Source organism: Triticum urartu, chromosome 6A, assembly GCF_056163025.1.
Source record: "Triticum urartu cultivar PI428250 chromosome 6A, HENAU_Tu73, whole genome shotgun sequence".
Lineage (NCBI taxonomy): Eukaryota > Viridiplantae > Streptophyta > Magnoliopsida > Poales > Poaceae > Triticum > Triticum urartu.
Window position 1 is genome coordinate 162,419,121 of NC_141878.1, and position 19,704 is coordinate 162,438,824.

A 19,704-nucleotide genomic window follows, 5' to 3' on the forward strand; every position below is an offset into this window, starting at 1 on the left:
CTTGCTCCACTAAGTTGATCCAACATACGTCCAGATGGAGAATAGGGAATCTATACCTTATGGTGATCTTGTTAATGACTACTATCCATACACATTCGCCAAGATCCATCTTTCTTGGGCATGAGCAGGGCTGGTACAACACATGAGCTAATACCTTCTCGAATGTGCCCCTTTTGCAGCAATTCCTCCACTTTCTCATTCAATATATCATGCTTTTTGGGCTCATTCGATAGTGTGGAAGATTAGGAAGACTTGCGCCCGGAATTAAGTCGATTCTATGTTGAATCCCCCTCATCGGTGGTAGGCCTTGTGGCTCCCCAAGTATGTTATGAAATTCTGCTAATAGGCCACATACCTTTGCTGGAATTTTAACAACCGGGTGCTCTTCTCCTTTTACAATAAGTGCATCACACAAATCTGCCTCCTTCAAGTCTTCCATAAACTCATTAGAGGTGTGGGAGATAGTTAACATACTTCTCCCTTCGTCCTGTCCTTAAAGATATTACCATTAGTTTTGTTTCATAGAATAATGATCTTTCTCTTTTTCCAAATAAAAGAGTAGGAATTTTTCTTGCCTTTGTGTGTAGTATCCACATCAAATTGCTAAGGTCTCCCAAGAACATGACTGGCATCCATGTCAACCACATCACACAACACATTTGAGCGATAATGTTTGCCCAAAGAAAATGGCAGGTTGCATTGTTTGGTGATCCTCATATTCACTCCTTTCTTGATCTACCCAATAGTGTAGGGATTTGGGTGATCATGTGTTTAGAGACTAGTTCTAGTCTAGTCGGATCCAAAAAAAAAAAAATCCAATTGGGCGGAGTGAAGATGCAAGCAACCGGAAGCATGATTATGACTGAGGGGCGGTGGCGGGGACGTACTGGAATTTGATGGATGTCGGTAGTCGGCAGTGGAGGGGCTGATGGTGCGGTGGCGGTGGCGTGACTAGTGTGAACAGAACTCAAAACTATAAAGGACTAGAACCTAAAACCTACAACTCTACATGACGATGCAGACGAAAACTCAAAGATGGAATGCACTGAAAAGAAAAGTTGTGACAGCTCAGACTGGTTGGACAGGACGATCTAACCCTAATGTTTTTGGCTTTTTCATGGACTATAGGTATAAAGAACAAAAGTTAATCTTGAGTACAATTTTGTTGGAAAATCTCACCGAGCAACCTGGAAATCTGATACCACGTGATAGGTACAAGGTGTCCCAATCTTTCAATGAGATAGTATCGATTTTGTTGGAGACTTTGATGACCCAACTACACTGAACACTCAGCGGTGTGCCTTAGCAGTCACTAAACCAACTATGCTATGGTTATTGACAGTGTTGGAAACACAGTCCACCTGATCATGAGGATCAATCCCTACATGCAACCGAAGAACAAGTGAGAATTGGAGATATGCAATGTAAATTGCAGGTATAAATCAAAATTCTTGATTAACGCAGTCAGGTTTCGATGACGCATACAAGTCTGAGGTCTCACTGATTTTCGTGTCTATGGCAAAGAGTAGCAAACGCTAAATACCTTAATTCGGTACCCTAATGGGGATTTGAACGGTCAAGTTGGTAGATTGTGAAAAGAGTGGTGGCTTAGGAGCAGCAGATGAAATTCCTTCTCCTTCATCTTGAATCTTCACTTGAGGAATTTCTTTAGAAGGTGGAGCTTCCTCGTCTTCAACGTGGGCTTCTCTTTCTCAGGATTGTAAACCATGTGCACACGATCTGTCTTGAACTTTCGATCTTGCACCACATGATCTATAAGCTTTTGACTATAAGGAGCAAATGGGCAACTTCTTGATTGATCTTGTGAAGCCTCTCTTATGCACTCACATATGTATTCCATGAGATTGAATGGAGTAACCTTATCAAGGTTGGCCATTAGCTTCGTTGGGTGCCCTCTAATGTTGGTTGTGTCATCTACGTTTGGATCAAGAGTCAATCTTAGCAGGTAGTTCGAAGTGTAAAGTCTGGGAAGAAGACCTGTGGTTTTCCAATAGTTCTTTGCAGGTATTTTCTCCTTGTAGAGACACTTCATATCTTTAGTGGACAACTTTGGCCTCTTATGGATAGACTTGTATCTAGGATTGTTAGATCCTTCCAATCCAAGCGCTTGGGCAAATTCTCCCATATTTGAGATGTACTTGATCCTGTTGCTCACATCCATGGGAAAGATCTTGTGGTCTTATTCTCAAACTGGACAGTGGCGTGAAACTAATCTAATTAGTCCAATCTTCCTTTTGAACCATTAGAGCATCAACCTCGCTCATTGCACATATCAACTGGACATTGGGATATCTCTGAGAAATATAGATGTACTAACACCTTACTGAGCATGGTAGATTTGGAGAGGTGTGGTATGTGATTGGAAACTTATGCTGCAGACCCATAGCCATTTAGGGATTCCAGCCAATTTCTGGAATCAGCCACTTGCGAGGACCCCACATATGCTATCAACACTGGCAAACGTACCCCTCGAACTCTTTTATTTGGCTTACTGACCCCCATTTCCTTCTTAAGTCATTGTCAAATGTCACATCTATACTTCTGTCCTCACCATCTTCCAAAACTTCTGTCACACCTAAGAACCTTCACTTCTGCTGATGGCACTGGTGACTGATGTAGGGCTTACACACTGCATGGTGGATGCTGTGGTCATCTACAGTTGTTAACATGCGGAATTTGGAAAATTAGGTGAATAGAACTCCAAATTCATGAATAGGGTAATAAAACTCATAACTCTAAAGGTCCTTTTATATACGAGAGGCCTGGGATTTGGATCGTTAAAATTAATTTCAGTTTCGACTAGATTCAAACACTCCATAAAAACAACTCCTATATTCATAGTATTATGAAGAATCAATGATGTTTTTGCCTGGTTTCATTATTTACCACTGTGTAATTTAGTTCCTCACAATGTCCAACTTGTTTGTTCTCATTGGTCAGTAATTCATAACTATATCTAGAGGCAAACAAGGTAGTCTGGACCAGAAATATCTAAATCCTCATTTTCATCCCTTCTTATATGTTGACATATTAATTGAATTCTTTGATCTCTAGGTCCTTGCTCTAAAAGGTTCATATCATGGTGATACCCTGGGTGCTATGGAAGCTCAAGCTCCATCAGCCTATACATCGTTCCTTCAGCAGCCATGGTATGCATCAAGTTCAGTTTCACTCATATCCTGCATGCTTAGAAATATTCACACCTTTTTCTGATGACTGTCTTTCCCAACTATTGCCATTTTTTTGCACTACTGTTTCCCTTTCATATCTTGATTTGTCTGCAGACACAGTACATATTTCTATCAAGACATAGAACTGCTGTTCCTCTAAGCCCCTTTCTTGCTATCAGTTTCAAAATAAGTAAATGTGGAATCTCTCATTTAAGGGTTTTTCTGCAGGTATTCTGGGCGGGGACTTTTTCTAGATCCTCCAACAGTGTTCATAAGAAATGGGACATGCGCACTTTCTTTGCCCCCGTCGATACAGAACTGTCATCTGAGCCCTGGTGATAAATGTCGGTAACTCGTTTGAGAAGTCAGATTATATATGTGTAATTTTAACATAACTTATATATTTGGACTGACAACTGAAATTGCAGGTTTTCCTTCATTAGCTGAAGTCTTTTGCAATAGTAGGGACTCATCAGCTGCAGCTGATTTATACTCAACCTACATATCCCAACAACTTTCAGAATATTCCGTGTCAAGTAACACAGAGCATATTGCAGCACTTATTATAGAACCAGGCAAGTACATTGTTCTCCATCAGCCGAGTGAACTGCTTGGATATTCACTGTTTGACATATGCCTTGATTTATATTGAGTTGAATTGGAGGTCCCATGGTAGGATCACACATCATATAATCGATTTAGAATCTAGGATCACAAATCTTAGAAACAATGCAGAACTGTTAGGGTCGCTGTGCCAATCTAGGGTTGCAGAAACGCAGAATCATATGCCACAATTGAGATTCTGAAAACCTTGCGTCACACAGTCGGCTAGAGGTGAGAGTATGTGCTTACTCCACACAAGTTTTTGTTCTCCCGTTTGTTGGTATGTACATGTAGGAACTGTATAATTGCTTGTTTTTTTTTCTGTTTCGTATGTTGCTGTAATGTTTGGTCCTCGTTAACTCCTAGTCATGCAGTGATACAAGGTGCTGGGGGAATGCACATGATAGATCCACTTTTCCAGCGAGTACTTGTCCATGAGTGTAGAGACCGAAAAATACCTGTCATATTCGATGAGGTCTTTACAGGGTTCTGGCGTCTTGGTGTGGAGGTAACAGATCGCAACAATCTTCGCGGATAATACATGATAAAAGTTAGCTCACGCCTTCCAGAAATCATGACAACTTCTTTCTTTCTCAGTCTGCTTCAGAGTTGCTCGGCTGCTTACCTGATGTTGCATGCTATGCTAAATTGATGACTGGTGGGATAGTACCCTTAGCTGCAACGGTAACAACAGAAGCAGTTTTTGAGGCCTTCAAAAGTGACTCTAAGGTATATTTTGGATGTGTTTCTGTGTGCTCAGGCTTCAATAAACTAAGAACATCATTTTTTATGTTATGCGGAAAATGATTACAGTAAATATGGGGCTGGAGGCACTCATAAGTTTTTATAATGTGTCCAGCTTACAGCGCTTTTACATGGCCATTCCTACACTGCTCATGCCATGGGATGTTCTGCGGCAGTAAAAGCTATCCAATGGTTTAGAGATCCATCCACAAATTCAAATCTCGATTTTGATCGTATGAAGCTCAAGGAGGTAATGAATTTTAATTGAATGAACTTGTATAGATTTATGGAGGAAATGGTCAGCAATGTGTCTTTGTGTCTTAGAAGCTTCGGTACTCTCTCCATTATTAGCATGTTGGCCACTCAACTAAATGTGCATCACAGTAATATGAAATTACCTTAAGTCGGAGACGAATGATTTATCCCAAGTTCACACTTCGGGGGAGTGCTAATCTTCGCTGGAGAGGCGTTGGAATACCAAGTATCCTTCTAGGAGTCCCCACAATTCCAAGAGTAACAAGATCCACAAGGGATTCAGTGGGAATTGTTGCAGTGCATATGTGGATTGCCTAGCCCTTTCCATAAGTTTGGACTTTTGGTTGCGTTGGCTAGTGCATGAAGCTTAACAGGAATCAACTTTCTCAAATTGGTTTGTTAGAACTAAAAGGCGACATGTTCAACAGTTAGGTGTGACGGAGATGCGCATGTTGAGATGGATGTGTGGTCACACGAGGAAGTACCGAGTCCGGAATGATGATATACGAGATAGAGTTGGGGTAGCACCGATTGAAGAGAAGCTTGTCCAACATTGTCTGAGATGGTTTGGGCATATTCCGCGCAGGCCTCCAGAAGCTCCGGCGCATAGTGGACGGCTAAAGCGTGCTGATTGTTAGAGTTATAATATAAGTCATGTACCCCTTTGTATTTATCCCGTTGTATGAGGGGTTTCCTGCATATGTTCCACACCTGTACATGTATATATATATCGGCCTATGGCCTCATGGGAATACAAGTTGCATATTCCTAACATGGTATTAGAGCTAGGTCAATTTTATAGCACGCGCAACTCGTGCGATTGATCCATCCGATCGATCTCCACCTGATCGATCTCCAACCGAACCAGGCTGCTCGAAGCTCGTCCTTCTCGATCGAAACAGGGCCCCGTCCCGCAGGTCCCCGACTCCGATATCCTGCCGCTCCAGTCCGGTCCCGATCCCTGGATCCCGCGCGGGTATTCGTCCCTGGGTGCTGTCGATCCGGCTGGATCCAACCTCCAGCCCGATCGGCCTAGTCCCGCTCGCAGCTGGCCGTCAACGGGTCCCAACTGCTCTCTTCTCCGATCGTCCTCTCCCGCTCCTCGTTCTCCAGGCAGGAGCGATTCCAGCCGGCCCGATCTTCCTCTCCCGCTCCTCGTTCTCCAGGCAGGATCGCTCCCAGGCAGGATCGCTCCCAGCTGGCCTGATCCCAGCCGGCCTGATCCGGTGTGGACTCAGATCAGAGCCGGCCTGATCTCCTGGCTCCAATCAACGCAGCTCCTGCCGGCCCTTGACCCTGCGGTTCTTCAGCCGCCGACTGTCAGCTGCCCCTTCATCGATCTCTGCTAAAAAAAAAATGTCTGCTGCATCGGGCTATGTTGCTCATGTTCCTCGACTTACCATGAATTTGTTTTCTGCTGGTCAACTTACGGATTCTGGTTGTCGCGTCATCCTTGACGTTGACTCTTGTTCTGTCCAGGACCGTCACACGCACACTCTGGTTGGGGCTGGCCCTCGCCGCCGTGATTCTCAGGGTCTTTGGGAGTTGGACTGGCTTCATGTTCCTTCTGCTGCCACCACCATCGCCAGTTCTCCCGCTTCTGTTGCCTCCGTCACTGGTTCCTTCCAGCAGTGGCATCATCGACTTGGTCATCTGTGTGGTTCTCGGTTGTCTTCTTTAGTTCGTCGAGGCCTTCTGGGGTCTGTCTCAGGAGATGTCTCTTTAGAGTGTCAGGGTTGTCGTCTTGGCAAGCAGATTCAGTTACCATATTCACATAGTGAGTCCGTGTCTAAGCGTCCTTTCGATTTAGTCCATTCTGATGTATGGGGTCCGGCCCCTTTGGCTTCGAAAGGTGGTCATAAATACTATATTATTTTCATAGATGATTTCTCTCGTTACACATGGCTTTATTTCATGACTTCTCGTTCTGAGGTGTTGTCTATTTATAAGCGTTTTGCTGCCATGGTTCATACTCAGTTCTCTTCACCCATTCGTGTTTTTCGTGCTGACTCCGCTGGCGAGTATATCTCTAAGACGTTGCATGGTGTTCTTGCTGAGCACGGGACTCTCTCTCAATTCTCTTGTCCTGGTGCTCATGCTCAGAATGGTGTGGCTGAGCGAAAGCATCGACATCTTCTTGAGACGGCTCGTGCATTGATGATTGCTGCCTCTCTCCCGCCTCATTTTTGGGCTGAGGCCGTCTCCACATCCACCTCTCTTATCAATATACAGCCTTCCGCTGCTCTACAGGGTGGTGTTCCTTTCGAGCGACTTTTTGATCGTTCTCCCGATTATTCGATGCTTCGCTCGTTTGGTTGTGTTTGCTATGTTCTTCTTGCCCCTCGCGAACGCACCAAACTGACCGCTCAGTCTGTTGAGTGTGTCTTCTTAGGCTACAGTGATGAGCATAAGGGCTATCGTTGTTGGGATCCTATTGGTCGTCGGATGCGTATCTCTCGAGATGTGACTTTTGAAGAGTCTCGTCCCTTCTACCCACGCCCATCTTCCTCGACTTTTTCAGTGCAGGATATCTCTTTCCTCACTTTTCCTGACTCACTTATCACCCCTGCCGACACTGTACCTCTCCGTTCCACTTCCTCTCCTTCTCCACATCTCGTTGACTTGCAGCCACCATCCTCCCCGGTCTCCTCGCCTAGCATGTCACCGGGTTCTCCACCTTCATCTCCGGTGACTTCCTCCCCGGTCTCCTCTCCCAGTTCGTCACCGGATTCTACACCTTCATCTCCGGTGACTTCTTCGTCGTCACCCCCTGATTCTACCTTGCCGATTCCTCCTTCTATTATTCCATCTCTTCCTCAGCATTACACTCGTCGTCCACGACCAGTCGATGCCTCTGTGGATGGGTCGTCATCTTCCTCTCAGCCTACTTATGGCTTGCGTTCTCGTCCTCGTCCGCCTGTTGATCGCTTTGGATTTCCCACCGCTGGTGCTGCTGTTCTTGAGCCGACTTCTTACCGTCAGGCTGTTGTTCATCCTGAATGGCATTTTGCGATGGCAGAGGAGATTGCTGCTCTTGAACGCACTGGTACTTGGGATCTTGTTTCTCTTCCTCCCGGAGTCCGTCCGATCACTTGTAAGTGGGTCTACAAGGTTAAGACTCGCTCCGATGGTTCTCTTGAGCGTCACAAAGCTCGTCTTGTGGCTCGTGGTTTTCAGCAGGAGCATGGTCGTGATTATGACGAGACTTTTGCTCCTGTGGCTCATATGACCACTGTTCGTACCCTTCTTGCCGTTGCCTCTGCACGCCACTGGTCTATATCTCAGCTTGATGTTAAGAATGCCTTTCTTAATGGTGAGCTGCGTGAGGAGGTGTACATGCAGCCACCACCTGGGTATTCTGTTCCTGATGGCATGGTATGTCGTCTTCGTCGCTCTCTCTATGGCCTTAAGCAAGCCCCCCGCGCCTGGTTTGAGCGCTTTGCCTCTGTGATCACTGCTGCTGGTTTTTTAGCAAGTGCTCATGATCCCGCATTGTTTATTCACCTTTCTCCTCGTGGTCGGACTCTTCTTCTTCTTTATGTTGATGACATGATCATCACGGGGGATGACCCCGAGTATATTGCCTTTGTAAAGGCCCGTCTTAGTGAGCAGTTTCTTATGTCTGATCTTGGACCTCTTCGCTACTTTCTTGGGATTGAAGTCTCTTCTAACTCTGATGGCTTTTTTATATCCCAGGAAAAGTATATCCAGGATCTTCTTGCTCGTGCTGCTCTTACTGACGAGCGCGTTGTTGAGACTCCTATGGAGCTCAATGTTCACCTCCGTGCTACTGATGGTGATCCTCTCCCTGATCCGACGCGTTATCGTCATCTTGTTGGCAGTCTTGTCTATCTAGCTGTCACTCGTCCGGACATCTCTTATCCGGTTCATATTCTGAGTCAGTTTGTCTCTGCCCCCACCTCGGTTCACTATAGTCATCTCCTTCGTGTTCTTCGATATCTTCGAGGCACGATCTCTCACCGTCTATTCTTTCCTCGCTCCAGTTCTTTACAGCTCCAGGCCTATTCGGATGCTACGTGGGCTAGTGATCCTTCCGATCGCCGTTCACTTTCTGCTTACTGTGTTTTTCTTGGTGGTTCTCTCATTGCCTGGAAGACGAAGAAACAGCCTGCAGTTTCCCGTTCGAGTGCCGAGGCTGAGTTGCGAGCAATGGCTCTTTTGACGGCAGAGGTGACTTGGTTACGGTGGTTACTTCAGGATTTTGGTGTTTCTGTCACCACCGACTCTGCTTCTATCTGACAGTACAGGTGCTATCAGCATTGCACGCGATCCTGTGAAGCATGAGCTCACCAAGCATATTGGTGTTGATGCTTTCTATGTGCGCGCTGCTGTGCAGGATCAGGTTATTGCTCTTCAGTATGTGCCTTCCGAGTTACAGTTGGCGGATTTCCTGACAAAGGCTCAGACTAGAGCACAACATGGCTTTTATCTCTCCAAACTCAGTGTTGTTCATCCACCATGAGTTTGAGGGGGGGTGTTAGAGTTATAATATAAGTCATGTACCCCTTTGTATTTATCCCGTTGTATGAGGGGTTTCCTGCATATGTTCCACACCTGTACATGTATATATATATCGGCCTATGGCCTCATGGGAATACAAGTTGCATATTCCTAACACTGATAATGTCAAGAGAGGTCGGGGTAGACTGAACTTGACATGTGAGGAGTCCGTAAAGAGAGATCTGAAGGATGGAGTATCACCAAGGAACTAGCCATGGACAGGGGTGCGTGGAAGCTTGCTATCCATGTGCCAGAACCATGAGTTGGTAGCGAGATCTTATGGGTTTCACCTCTAGCCTACCCCAACTTGTTTGGGACTAAAGGCGATGTTGTTGTTGTTGCAGAACTGTAGATCGAGATATCATCTATCTTCCCCTAAATTTGTGGCAAGGGTGGAGCACCATGGAAGGAGATCTCAAGCTTTTGGAAGGTCACAACAATGGTGGAGAGATAGTGGAGTCCTTCCCTTCCTTGTGGGGAAGGGTTTTTAAACAGGGTCCCTCTAATACCTACTCGTTGGGCCACGTACAGAACTGCCCAGGGGCTCTAGGCCAGGCTCTGGGTGACTTTCGAGTGAGCCCAGAAGGTACTGGACCTGTCCGGACCCTCTGAGTGCCCGGAGTTCCAGTCCGGTCCCTAGGCGATTTCTGGGCGAGTCCAGACTCCGGGCCGCTCCAGTGGCTCAACCAGCAGCCTTTTAAAGGCGCTCTCCGAGGTTTTTTAATGGGATTGTGGCTGTATATTGTTTATTTAAATATAGTTGATTCCAACACGTCATCCAAAGCATACCCCATCTTAATAGTGTGGCTTTTCCCATGACTCAAAATAAAGAAATCATAGCCAGAAATAAACGACCATCTTATTTTAACCTTTTTGAGTGGGGTGTCTGCAACTATGCGTGCTTCTCTCCGAATGGACTAAATGTCTAAATCATTTAGTATATACTCAAGAAAATGATTAGTCCTATAATCACCTTGTCACTAACACAAAAACTCCTTAACGGGCGTATATGTCCTTCAATCTGTTCCATCATAACATGTGATATTATTATCTTACTCCTTTTTTGTTACAAAATTAATGGTGGGTTCACAGGTTGATGTGCTTTGGGCATATATATAGGGTCGCGCTATTTGTCACCCTGGGTGAGAAATGGTTATTCTTCACCCCCTCTCTAATTTGACATCAATGCAACGTATTTTTACGTTTCGTAAATTTTGTCTTGTTTCATACATAAAAAGAGAACGTAAAAAAAATATGTACTCGCCGTAAAAAATATTTTATGTTACGTAAAATTACGAATGTAAGAACATAGTGTAAAACATACATAAAATGTGATTTTTTTCCGGTCTTATAACCTTTTTTTTATTTTTTATACCAAATTTTACATATTGAATCAATATACATGTAACTATTTATATTGTAAACGAATTTATTTAGGAAGCGATCATAAGATTACCTCGAGTGAAAAATAATTTATTCTGCACCCTGGGTAATGAATAGTCACACTATATATATATATATATGTGTGTGTGTATATATATGAAGTATCTTTGTTAATGTAAGAAATTTCTTTGCTAATGCTATGTTCTGTCAATTCGTAGATGTAGTTTTACAGTTCTAATGTCTACCAAAATTTGCAGCTATGGGATGGCACACTTGTGAACCAGTTATCGTCACTGCCAAATGTAAAGAGAGTAGTCTCCTTGGGAACTCTGTGTGCAATTGAGCTGCAGGCCGAGGGATCTGATGCCGGGTATGATACTCTTGATAGTCATTAATTTGTTTCATTGATGGTATCTTGGAAAAATTTACCTTAAACTTCTTCAGTGAAGAGGAAAAATCACTTTTCTTAAAGACACCCGCATGCACGCCCATAGACACACGCACAAAACAAAATATGGCATTTTTCATTAACAAGAACATGGACTTGTTTGCGAACCACTCCCAAAATGATATGCACATAGCTTGGATCTGTTGAGAAAAAGAAGACACTCACTGGGCCACCCCACCCTCACGATCCTACTCACAAACATATGGTTGCCATGCATGACATGTCACTCGCCCTCCTGTTCTGCCCCTGGTGCCGCCTTTCATATCAGGACCTGTTTAGTTGCTATGGAATCCAATTTTCTCTAGAGCATCCCTTTTTTGCGCTTTGCTGTAGAGTATCTATAGTAAGGTGCTGTATGACTCAAAGTGCAGTATAACAAGAGCGTTTACATGTAACTGAAATGTCAAACACCCTAGTACATGTAGATGTATTGATGTCCTGATTTTTTCCATTGACTGAATTGTGTTGATATGTGACCGCTGTGAGTCCTGGATCTGCCTCAGCTAACTTTAGTTGAATGATAGCCAGTGTTGTAAAGATTAGTGAATTTAAGCAAATCATATTGCATGGACATGCCTAGGCCCAGGGCTAGGAGGGCTCTAGCCCTGGCCCAGCCCAAGTATACAAGGGATGTGTATGCTTTTTTGTGTAGGAATGCCTCATCCTCGCCCACGTCGCCAGCTCCACTCAATCAATCAAGTCCTGCGCCCAGCACCCGGTCACCACGCATGGCGCCCTACAGATAGGAGTTTCTGTTGTACCTACCTGATCCAGCCGTTGTGCCACGGCCTATATAATACACCATTCTTCTTTTTGGCCCAAAATACTGAAACCTGGACAGTGAACAGTCCAGCTCAGCCCCTTCCTTCATCCAATCTTGGACATTGCATAGTTGGTACTTGTAGCACGAGAGAACAACTGCTATCATTCAGTTCCCAGTCCATTAAATGCTTCATATCTATATTACTTACTTTTTTCTAGCAATTTGTACCCCCAGTTGAACGAGGATATGAGACAACAATGATGTCATAAGCACGCATCATTCTCTCCACTCATTGGATGAAAACTTGATTGTTTTTTGATTCTCCATGATACCTTGTCCTCTATTCTGGTGAAGCCATGTCTAGATTTCTTGCAAATTCGGTTTCAAATTATAAGAACCCAAAGAACTAGCTGGAACTCTATCAGTTAAAGCCAAAACATCAAGATTGTACAAGGGAACAAGAGAAGAAAAAAACTAAATACCTAGTGAAGTACAAGATGCTAAACAATTCAGTTAGGGACGAATTCACTACTTTATTTGACTATAAAACACTAAGTGTACTATGACTGGACTGCTCTTGCTCTTATGTAATATTCCCTTAATCATCATTTCTGGCAGGTATGCGTCGTTGTATGCGAGATCCCTGATCCAGCAACTTCGAGAAGAGGATGATATCTATGTGAGGCCCCTGGGCAACGTGATATACCTAATGTGTGGTCCTTGCACGACCAGAGATGTCTGCACGGAACAACTCTCCAAAGTGTATCGTAGAATCAGTCACTTCAATCCAATTCACTGAGGATAGTTGTGAGCAGAAAGTCAGAAAATCTATGCTAGCTTTAGTTTCCGGCCAGCAGACAATGTGCCCCGCCTCTAAGGTGAAAGCTTATGGAGCTTTTGAATATGTAGTTCAGGCTGGATGTAAGTTCAGTTACAATGTTCTCCTATGATTACGTGGAAGTGGGATGACATTACAAAGAGAAATAGGCCTACTCTGCATTTCCCACTTCCATGTAATCATAGTAATATTACCCAGTATAGGCCTATTTCTCTTTGTAATGTCATATATATAAGATTTGTTCCAAAGTTTTGGCTAATCATCTCCGCGAGATTTTAGATGAAATCATTGCAGAAGAGCAAAGTGCCTTTGTGCCGGGGAGGCTCATAACTGATAATTTTTTGACGGCTTACGAATGCATCGATGCCATCAAAAGAAAGAAGGGGAAGCAAGGTTGGTGTGCAATCAAGATTGATATGATGAAAGCATATGACCGCGTTGAGTGGGAGTATTTGCAGGCAATGATGCACTGCCTGGGCTTCTCTGGAGATTGGTTATCTCTTGTGATGAAGTGTGTCATCTCAGTTAGCTTCCAAGTGAAGGTTAATGGTGAATTGTTACCCTCTTTTCGTCCTTCAAGAGGGACCAGGCAAGGGATCCCATATCTCCCTACTTGTTTCTACTCTTATGGAGAAGGATTATCATGTATGCTTAAGAATTATGGAGCCTAGGTGGACAGAGGAATTAAAGCGGGGCTTTGATCTCCATGGGTGTCACATCTTTTGTTTGCAGATGAGTGTCTGGTGCTCATGAAGGCAGATGGGGGAAGTGCAAACCGCTCGAATGATATTCTCAATGCCTATAGCATTGGCTCAGGTCAGAGTGCAACCAAAAAAAAACTCAATTTTCTTCATCCTGAATTGTTGAGCATCTATTAGAAGGGTTGTTCGAAACTGTTTGCAAATTTAGAGAGAGGCCCTAGCAGAGAAGTATCTTGGTCTACCGACTGCAACAGGGAGGATCACAAAACAGAACTTTGAACATATTGTTGAGTCTGCAAGATCAAGAGTCCAGGGATGGAGTCACAGGAATGCGTCTTGTGCAGGAAGGGAGGTTCACCTCAAAGCAGTGGTCCAAGCACTACCGGCCTACTCCATGAGTTGTCTTACATTCACAAAAGGTTTATGCTGCAAAGTCATGAGGCCAACTCCACCGCGCAACCCCATCCTGTCCGCGCGCGTCCGTTTGGGGTGAAATGGACGAACCAGACGGCCTAGCGCGTGGGCGCAAACGGACCGCGCGGCCACATCTTGTCCGCGCGCGTCCGTTTGGGGTGAAATGGACGAACCAGATGGCCCAGCGCGTGGGCGCAAACGGATTTTCATCTGTTTTCTGTCCGCTTTCGACCCATCCCCGGCCCAAGTTTGCGTCGCTTTTGGGGTGAAATGGATAGCACGCAGACGCGCGGGCCGTCTGCGCGTGTCCCTCCCCTAGCCCGCCCATCGGTGGCACAGGGGCGTCTTTTTCTATTCGCCCCCTTTCTTCCTCCGGCCGCACGCCCTCCACTCTTGCCCACTTTTCCTTCGCCGCCGCCGCCATTGCTGCTGCCATTGTAGTTGTGCAGCTCGGACGTGCGCTCGCCCAGCCCCTTCCCCTCGGCGCCCTCGAGCTACCCAATTACGGTCACCTATTTTGAGCTCGCCCGGCTGTGGAAGGTCACGCCACGCCATGGACTGGCCGGGCACCAGGCCGGAAGGCCATGGCAGGGCCGCAAGGCCATATGCAGGCAGTGGCTCCTCCTCTAGCCGCTCGGATCTACACTGTTGGTGGTCTGCCGGCAGATACATGAATGGCGGTCGGCCAGGCTCGGTGCTAGCCCAAAAGCTCGTCGGCGCACCGTTGCCGCTCATTAAGTGCGACAACACCGGAACATCCCGGGTGAGTGTTCATCAAGTGCTTAAACGATGGGGTATGTGCTCTTTTTAGCTTTGGTTTGTGCTCTAGGTTTGACTAGTTGTGCTGACTTCAAATTTTGTTGTGTAGAATGGATGCAAGTTTTGGTATTGAGAAGAAGAGTGCATTGATATATTGATAGAGCGTAATTTAGTAGATGTTCGTGTACTTTTAGCTAGCATAGAGGCTGTAGATGAGATAATTGCACTTGTTGCTAGATTAGAGGCTAGACACGAGACTTCTTTAGACTCGAAGAAGAAAGAAACACGCAAGATGGAGGCGGCTCCTCCACAGATCAACAATGAATGCATCGAGAAGGCACTAATCCAACTTACAGGAGCAGTTATGGAAGTTGGATATCTTCTAAAATGTATTCTTGTGGTTCTTGTTTTCTTTGGTCTTGCTTTTCTAGTCAAAATTTGGTGATGTATTCCCATGTACCAAGAATGAATGATGAAAAGAAGTTTAAGGGCTTGCAAAGAAAAAAGTACGCAGATAGGATGCGGCCGGGATGCGTTCGCGCGTTGGGCGCACGGCTACTGCATCCCAGAAACGGCTGGGACACGACCCCATTGCCCTACCCAAACGGACAGAATCCGGGCAAAAACGGACGTCCGTTTGGGGTCGCGCGGTGGAGTTGGCCCGATAGCCATGTTCGAGTATTGGTGGGTTGGGTCACTTGACAAGAGGGTATGCATTGGCAATCTTGGTCAAAGATGTCTATTTCGAAATCTAAAGGTGGTCTAGGATTTTGATACCTAGAGACCTTGAATGATGCAATGGAGGCTAGGTCACTTGACAAGAGGGTATGCATTGGCAATCTTGGTCAAAGATGTCTATTTTAAAATCTGAAGGTGGTCTAGACTTTTGATACCTAGAGATCTTGAATGATGCAATGGTTGCTAAGCAAGCTTGGAGGCTGTTAGTCAATCCAGACAACTTGTGCGCGCGTGTTAAAAGGTACCCCTCTGTAAAAATAGTGATCTAAACGCTCTTATATTTCTTTACGGAGAAAGCCTCCATTCCACAATGTAGTGCATCTGCGTTTTTTAATTTAACTTCGACCGTAAATTTAACCAACGAGACTGACTGTGATAGAAACAAAAATTATATCACTGAATTCATATTTTTGATATGAATTTAAGGATATAATTTTTGCTCCCGCCGCAGTTGGTCATATTGGTTAAATTTACGGTTAAACTTGGACTTTGAGAAGCGCGGGCATACTATATTATGAAATGAAGGGAGCATCCACCGGTGATTTTCTCCGGGCCGGGTGTCTGACGAGTTCATCGACAACGTGGCGTGCGATAATTCAAGGGGGGAAACCTCTTCAGCAAGGACCACTGAGATATAGCATGATCAGTGGATCGGGGGCACCACTACTATGAAACCATTATGCAGAATGTTAAATGACCCGGTGCAGTTATTTGCCGATCTACTGGACGAGGATACGCGTCAATGGAATACCGATCTGGTTAGGAAAATCTTCATTACACCAGGTTGGCCGGTGGTCCCGCAGCCACACGATGCATCCCGTATGAGCCGTTTGATTTGGCCCTTGCGTACGCACCTTTGGCAGTCGCAGCGCGCGACAGAATGCACAGCAGCGCGAGACATACGACAGTGCTCCCGATCAGGAAAATTGCGCGGTTCCGTGATGGAACGGCGGATCGCGAGCCGTCTGTTCCATTTTCAAGATTGGTGCGAGAGATTTGGTATAACTTGAAAACGTTTCATATTAGCTATATATATACATGTAAAATACGATTGGCTGTTCCGATGGATACACTGTCTTCTTCCTTTCTTGTCAAAATGAGGATGACAATGTCTACTTGACACTGTTCCTATCCATTTCCCCCCACCCTCTCTTCTTTCTCTGTTCGCCTCCATGCCTCTGCTTCAAGCTTCCTCTCCTGCTTCTTTTTTTGCTAGATTTCAGCATCGTACTTCAACTCCCTTCATCCTACTTTAACTCCCTTCTTGTCCATGCTTCTTGAGCTAGAGCTACTCCAGCATTTCATTCAACAGATTGAAAGTAGAAACGCTCCAAGTATTTCACCCTTGTTATAGATCTGCCAAATCAAGCAGGAAGTTCTTACAGTTGATGCACACAGATATGTATCACCTATGAATTATATTGCGCGGTTCCGTCATGTACCGGTTGATCCTACACTGGATCCGTGTTTGTGCTAGTCCACTGCAATGTATAGCTTTGGTATTGTGTTTCGAGACCACCCGTATTTGCAATATGTCAGGAAACTGGCCGCCCCCCCCCCCCCCCCCCCCCCCAACCACCTTTTGTCAGATTAACATTTACTGCACGTAGTAACTGTGACCCCTCCTCCCTTTCTCTTCCTTCTTCCTTCTTCCTTGAGCTTCTCGGCCCGGTTTGTTCTTCTCGGCGTCGTCCCTACGGTCGACCCTCCCGCAGCAGCTTCTTCCGTCCTCTTTTCTGACAAGTATGGATAGAAGCTGAATCGAAGTTCTTGTCTCCTGGCGTAGTTGGTGGACATACAAATCTAGCTCCAGGTTTGTTCGATTTCTTCAATCTTGTTTTGCTTTTTCGTGATGCGAAAATCTTGCCCGGATGTGGCGCCGGTGGTAGGCACGGTCTTCGGTCCGCTGGTCCAGGGTGGTGGTGCTGGCCCCTCCTGCCCGCCCCAGGCGGAGGCTGGATGGCAGACCAAGAGGCATCGCCGTCCGAGAGGGCCGCCTGCCCGCTCTCCCCTCCTTTAGTGGCGTCGCCATGCTCTGCGCGCGCTGGCTGCGCCTCGTCCGCCTCTGGAGTCCAAGATGTCGGCTGAGCTGTTCGGCTACTACTACAACTGCGGCAAGGATGATGGGCACATCTCGGCGGAGTGCCGGAACCCCACCTCTAGGGTGGTGGTGCTGGCCCCTCCCGCCCGCCCTAGGCGGAGGCTGGATGGCAGACCAAGAGGCATCGCCGTCTGAGAGGGCTGCCTGCCCGCTCTCCCCTCCCTCAGTGGCGTCGCCATGCTCCGCGCGCGCTGGCTGCGCCTCATCCGCCGTTGGAGTCCAAGATGCCGGCTGAGCTGTTCGGCTACTACTATAATCGCGACAAGGATGATGGGCACATCTCGGTGGAGTGCTGGAACCCCAGCTTCTATGTTCGGTGCCATGGGGAGGGCGACATCTCTCGGGGTTGCACCCGCTCCCGCAGCCCGTCTCCGGTGGAGCAGCCGCCACGCACCCTGTCGACCCTTCGTCCCAGGGCTCCTCCTGCCGCGGTGCCGGTCCCGTCGCCCGCTGCATTGCCGCGGCGCTCTGCTTCTGTTTTGCCGCCACCATCCTCGGGCCCTTCGCCACCGGGCGCAATCAGGTTGTGGACAGACGTGGTTCGGGCGCCGTCCGCATCGGGGGCGCGTGGGGCACCGGTGGTCTTTGGTCATGTGCTCGGTCCGGAGTTCTCCGTCCTGTTCGACCCGGTCGGCGGGGACTCGGGGCACTTGGAGTGCGTTCAGGTGGAGCCGGTGGAGGCATGCTTCTTGGAGGCATCGGAGGACATCTAGAAGATGGAGGCGGAGCTCACTCGCGCGGTGCTCGTGACTGTCACCGGCACCCGCCCAACGGTGGATTTGGCGTCCACGGCTGAGGCGCTACACAGAGAGTTCGATATCGGCCCGGCGGACATGTCGATTCGCCCGTATTACCCGGAGGACTTACTCGTGCTCTGCAAGGATGGGGCACTCCGGGAGCGCATGGTGCGTTCTGGAAAGGCGTCTGCTTCCTGGTTCGACCTCAAGCTTCGACCGTGGATTCGTCAAGCGCAGTCCACGGTGGCGCATTTGCCATTCCTTGTCCCTGTCTTGCTTCGTGGAGCTCCGGCGCATGCATGGAGCCAAGGGACAACGGCGGTCATCCTGCGTGGACTGGGATATGTGGTGGGTGTGGACGACAGCATTGCGCGCCAACACGATATGGCAGATTTCAGAGTCTGGCTACGTACGGACCGCCCAAGGATGATCCCGCGGCGCCGTCTACTCTTCATCGACGAACTGAGGCGCACGCTATGGGCGGGTGCTGTAGTCCGCCGTGTGACGGCTGTCCGGTGTGCTACTACACTCTGGTACCCCGTTGACATCACCGTTCTTGCGGAGCTGACGCTGGTGGACTCTGAGGAGGTGGAAGATCAGCCACCGCCATCACCGCCCACAGGTGATGATGATTGGCAGCCTAGTGCAGGTGCGGGTCGGCCTTCAGGTGGTGGGGCTCACAGCAATGGTGGCTCTGGCGCCGCTGGGTCAGGTGAAGATGCGGTGAGCATGGCTGGCTCTTCGATGAAGGCGCCACTACCGGGCAGGCAGGTGATTCAAACGGCTTGGGCCCCGGCGACCTCGGGCGTCCGTCAGCACGACATCAGTAGCTGCGTGGCTGCCGTCACGGGATCGGGTTTGGTGGCTGGGCCCAGCCTGGCTGGGGAGGTGTGCGGCGACCGGCCGTTCGCATGCGACCGCATGCAGCCAAGGGAGGAGATTGGTCAGGTCGATGGACTGGAAAGTGCGGCTAACCCCACAATCCCGTGTCCGCTTGTGGCGTCGTGTGTGGCTCCTCGACCAAGGCTACAGGCGGCAGGGCCCGCTGTCTCCCCTGCGTCTGTGCAGCTTTCCAGATGGTAGGTGCGGGATGGTTAAGGGGGCATGGACCGGATCAATATAGGAATCAAAGGTTGTTCGGATAGGATGCTCGGTGGTGGAACGAATCGTGTCGGGTCAGTCCAGTTGGGCTCCTTGCTGCTAGACCTATCTGGTCTGACCGGAGAGGATGGGCCTACTTTTGTTGGCAGGCCCACTATGGGGGGAATCAGGCCATGGGATTTGTTCCAAGTTAGCCTATCAGAAGAGGGGGATCTGCATATTGATGGGATGCCCCATGCACGTCACAACGTGAGGAAACAGACGGGACTGTACCGGTCACGCAACCGGATAGGGCCCAGCCTGGGGAAGGGGGTGAGCAGGCAGCTGAGGTGGTGCCAGGCACACCTTTAGCTCAGGATAATACGTGCCCCCTACAGGCCAATGTGACAACTCTTTGTGAGGAGATG

The 19,704-nt window shown here is 47.6% G+C and overlaps 1 protein-coding gene across 3 annotated transcripts in view; it reads left to right on the forward strand.

Annotated features, from left to right (window-relative positions):
• The window catches only part of BIO1 (adenosylmethionine-8-amino-7-oxononanoate transaminase), a 30,979-nt gene extending 17,546 nt beyond the window's left edge, over positions 1 to 13,433 (forward strand). The window contains exons 7-14 of one of the 3 annotated variants that reach the window (XM_048682566.2): positions 3,076 to 3,170; positions 3,420 to 3,535; positions 3,620 to 3,766; positions 4,169 to 4,302; positions 4,392 to 4,523; positions 4,654 to 4,788; positions 10,955 to 11,067; positions 12,527 to 13,433. In XM_048682566.2, the coding sequence (XP_048538523.2) occupies positions 3,076 to 3,170; positions 3,420 to 3,535; positions 3,620 to 3,766; positions 4,169 to 4,302; positions 4,392 to 4,523; positions 4,654 to 4,788; positions 10,955 to 11,067; positions 12,527 to 12,707 (1,053 nt within the window). In that variant the 3' untranslated portion in view covers positions 12,708 to 13,433. Of the gene's footprint in view, positions 1 to 3,075; positions 3,171 to 3,419; positions 3,536 to 3,619; positions 3,767 to 4,168; positions 4,303 to 4,391; positions 4,524 to 4,653; positions 4,789 to 10,406; positions 10,467 to 10,954; positions 11,068 to 12,526 lie in introns of those variants that run through there. The other 2 variants (XM_048682567.2, XM_048682568.2) reach the window with 2 other exon arrangements.
• Positions 13,434 to 19,704: the final 6,271 nt, after the last annotated feature.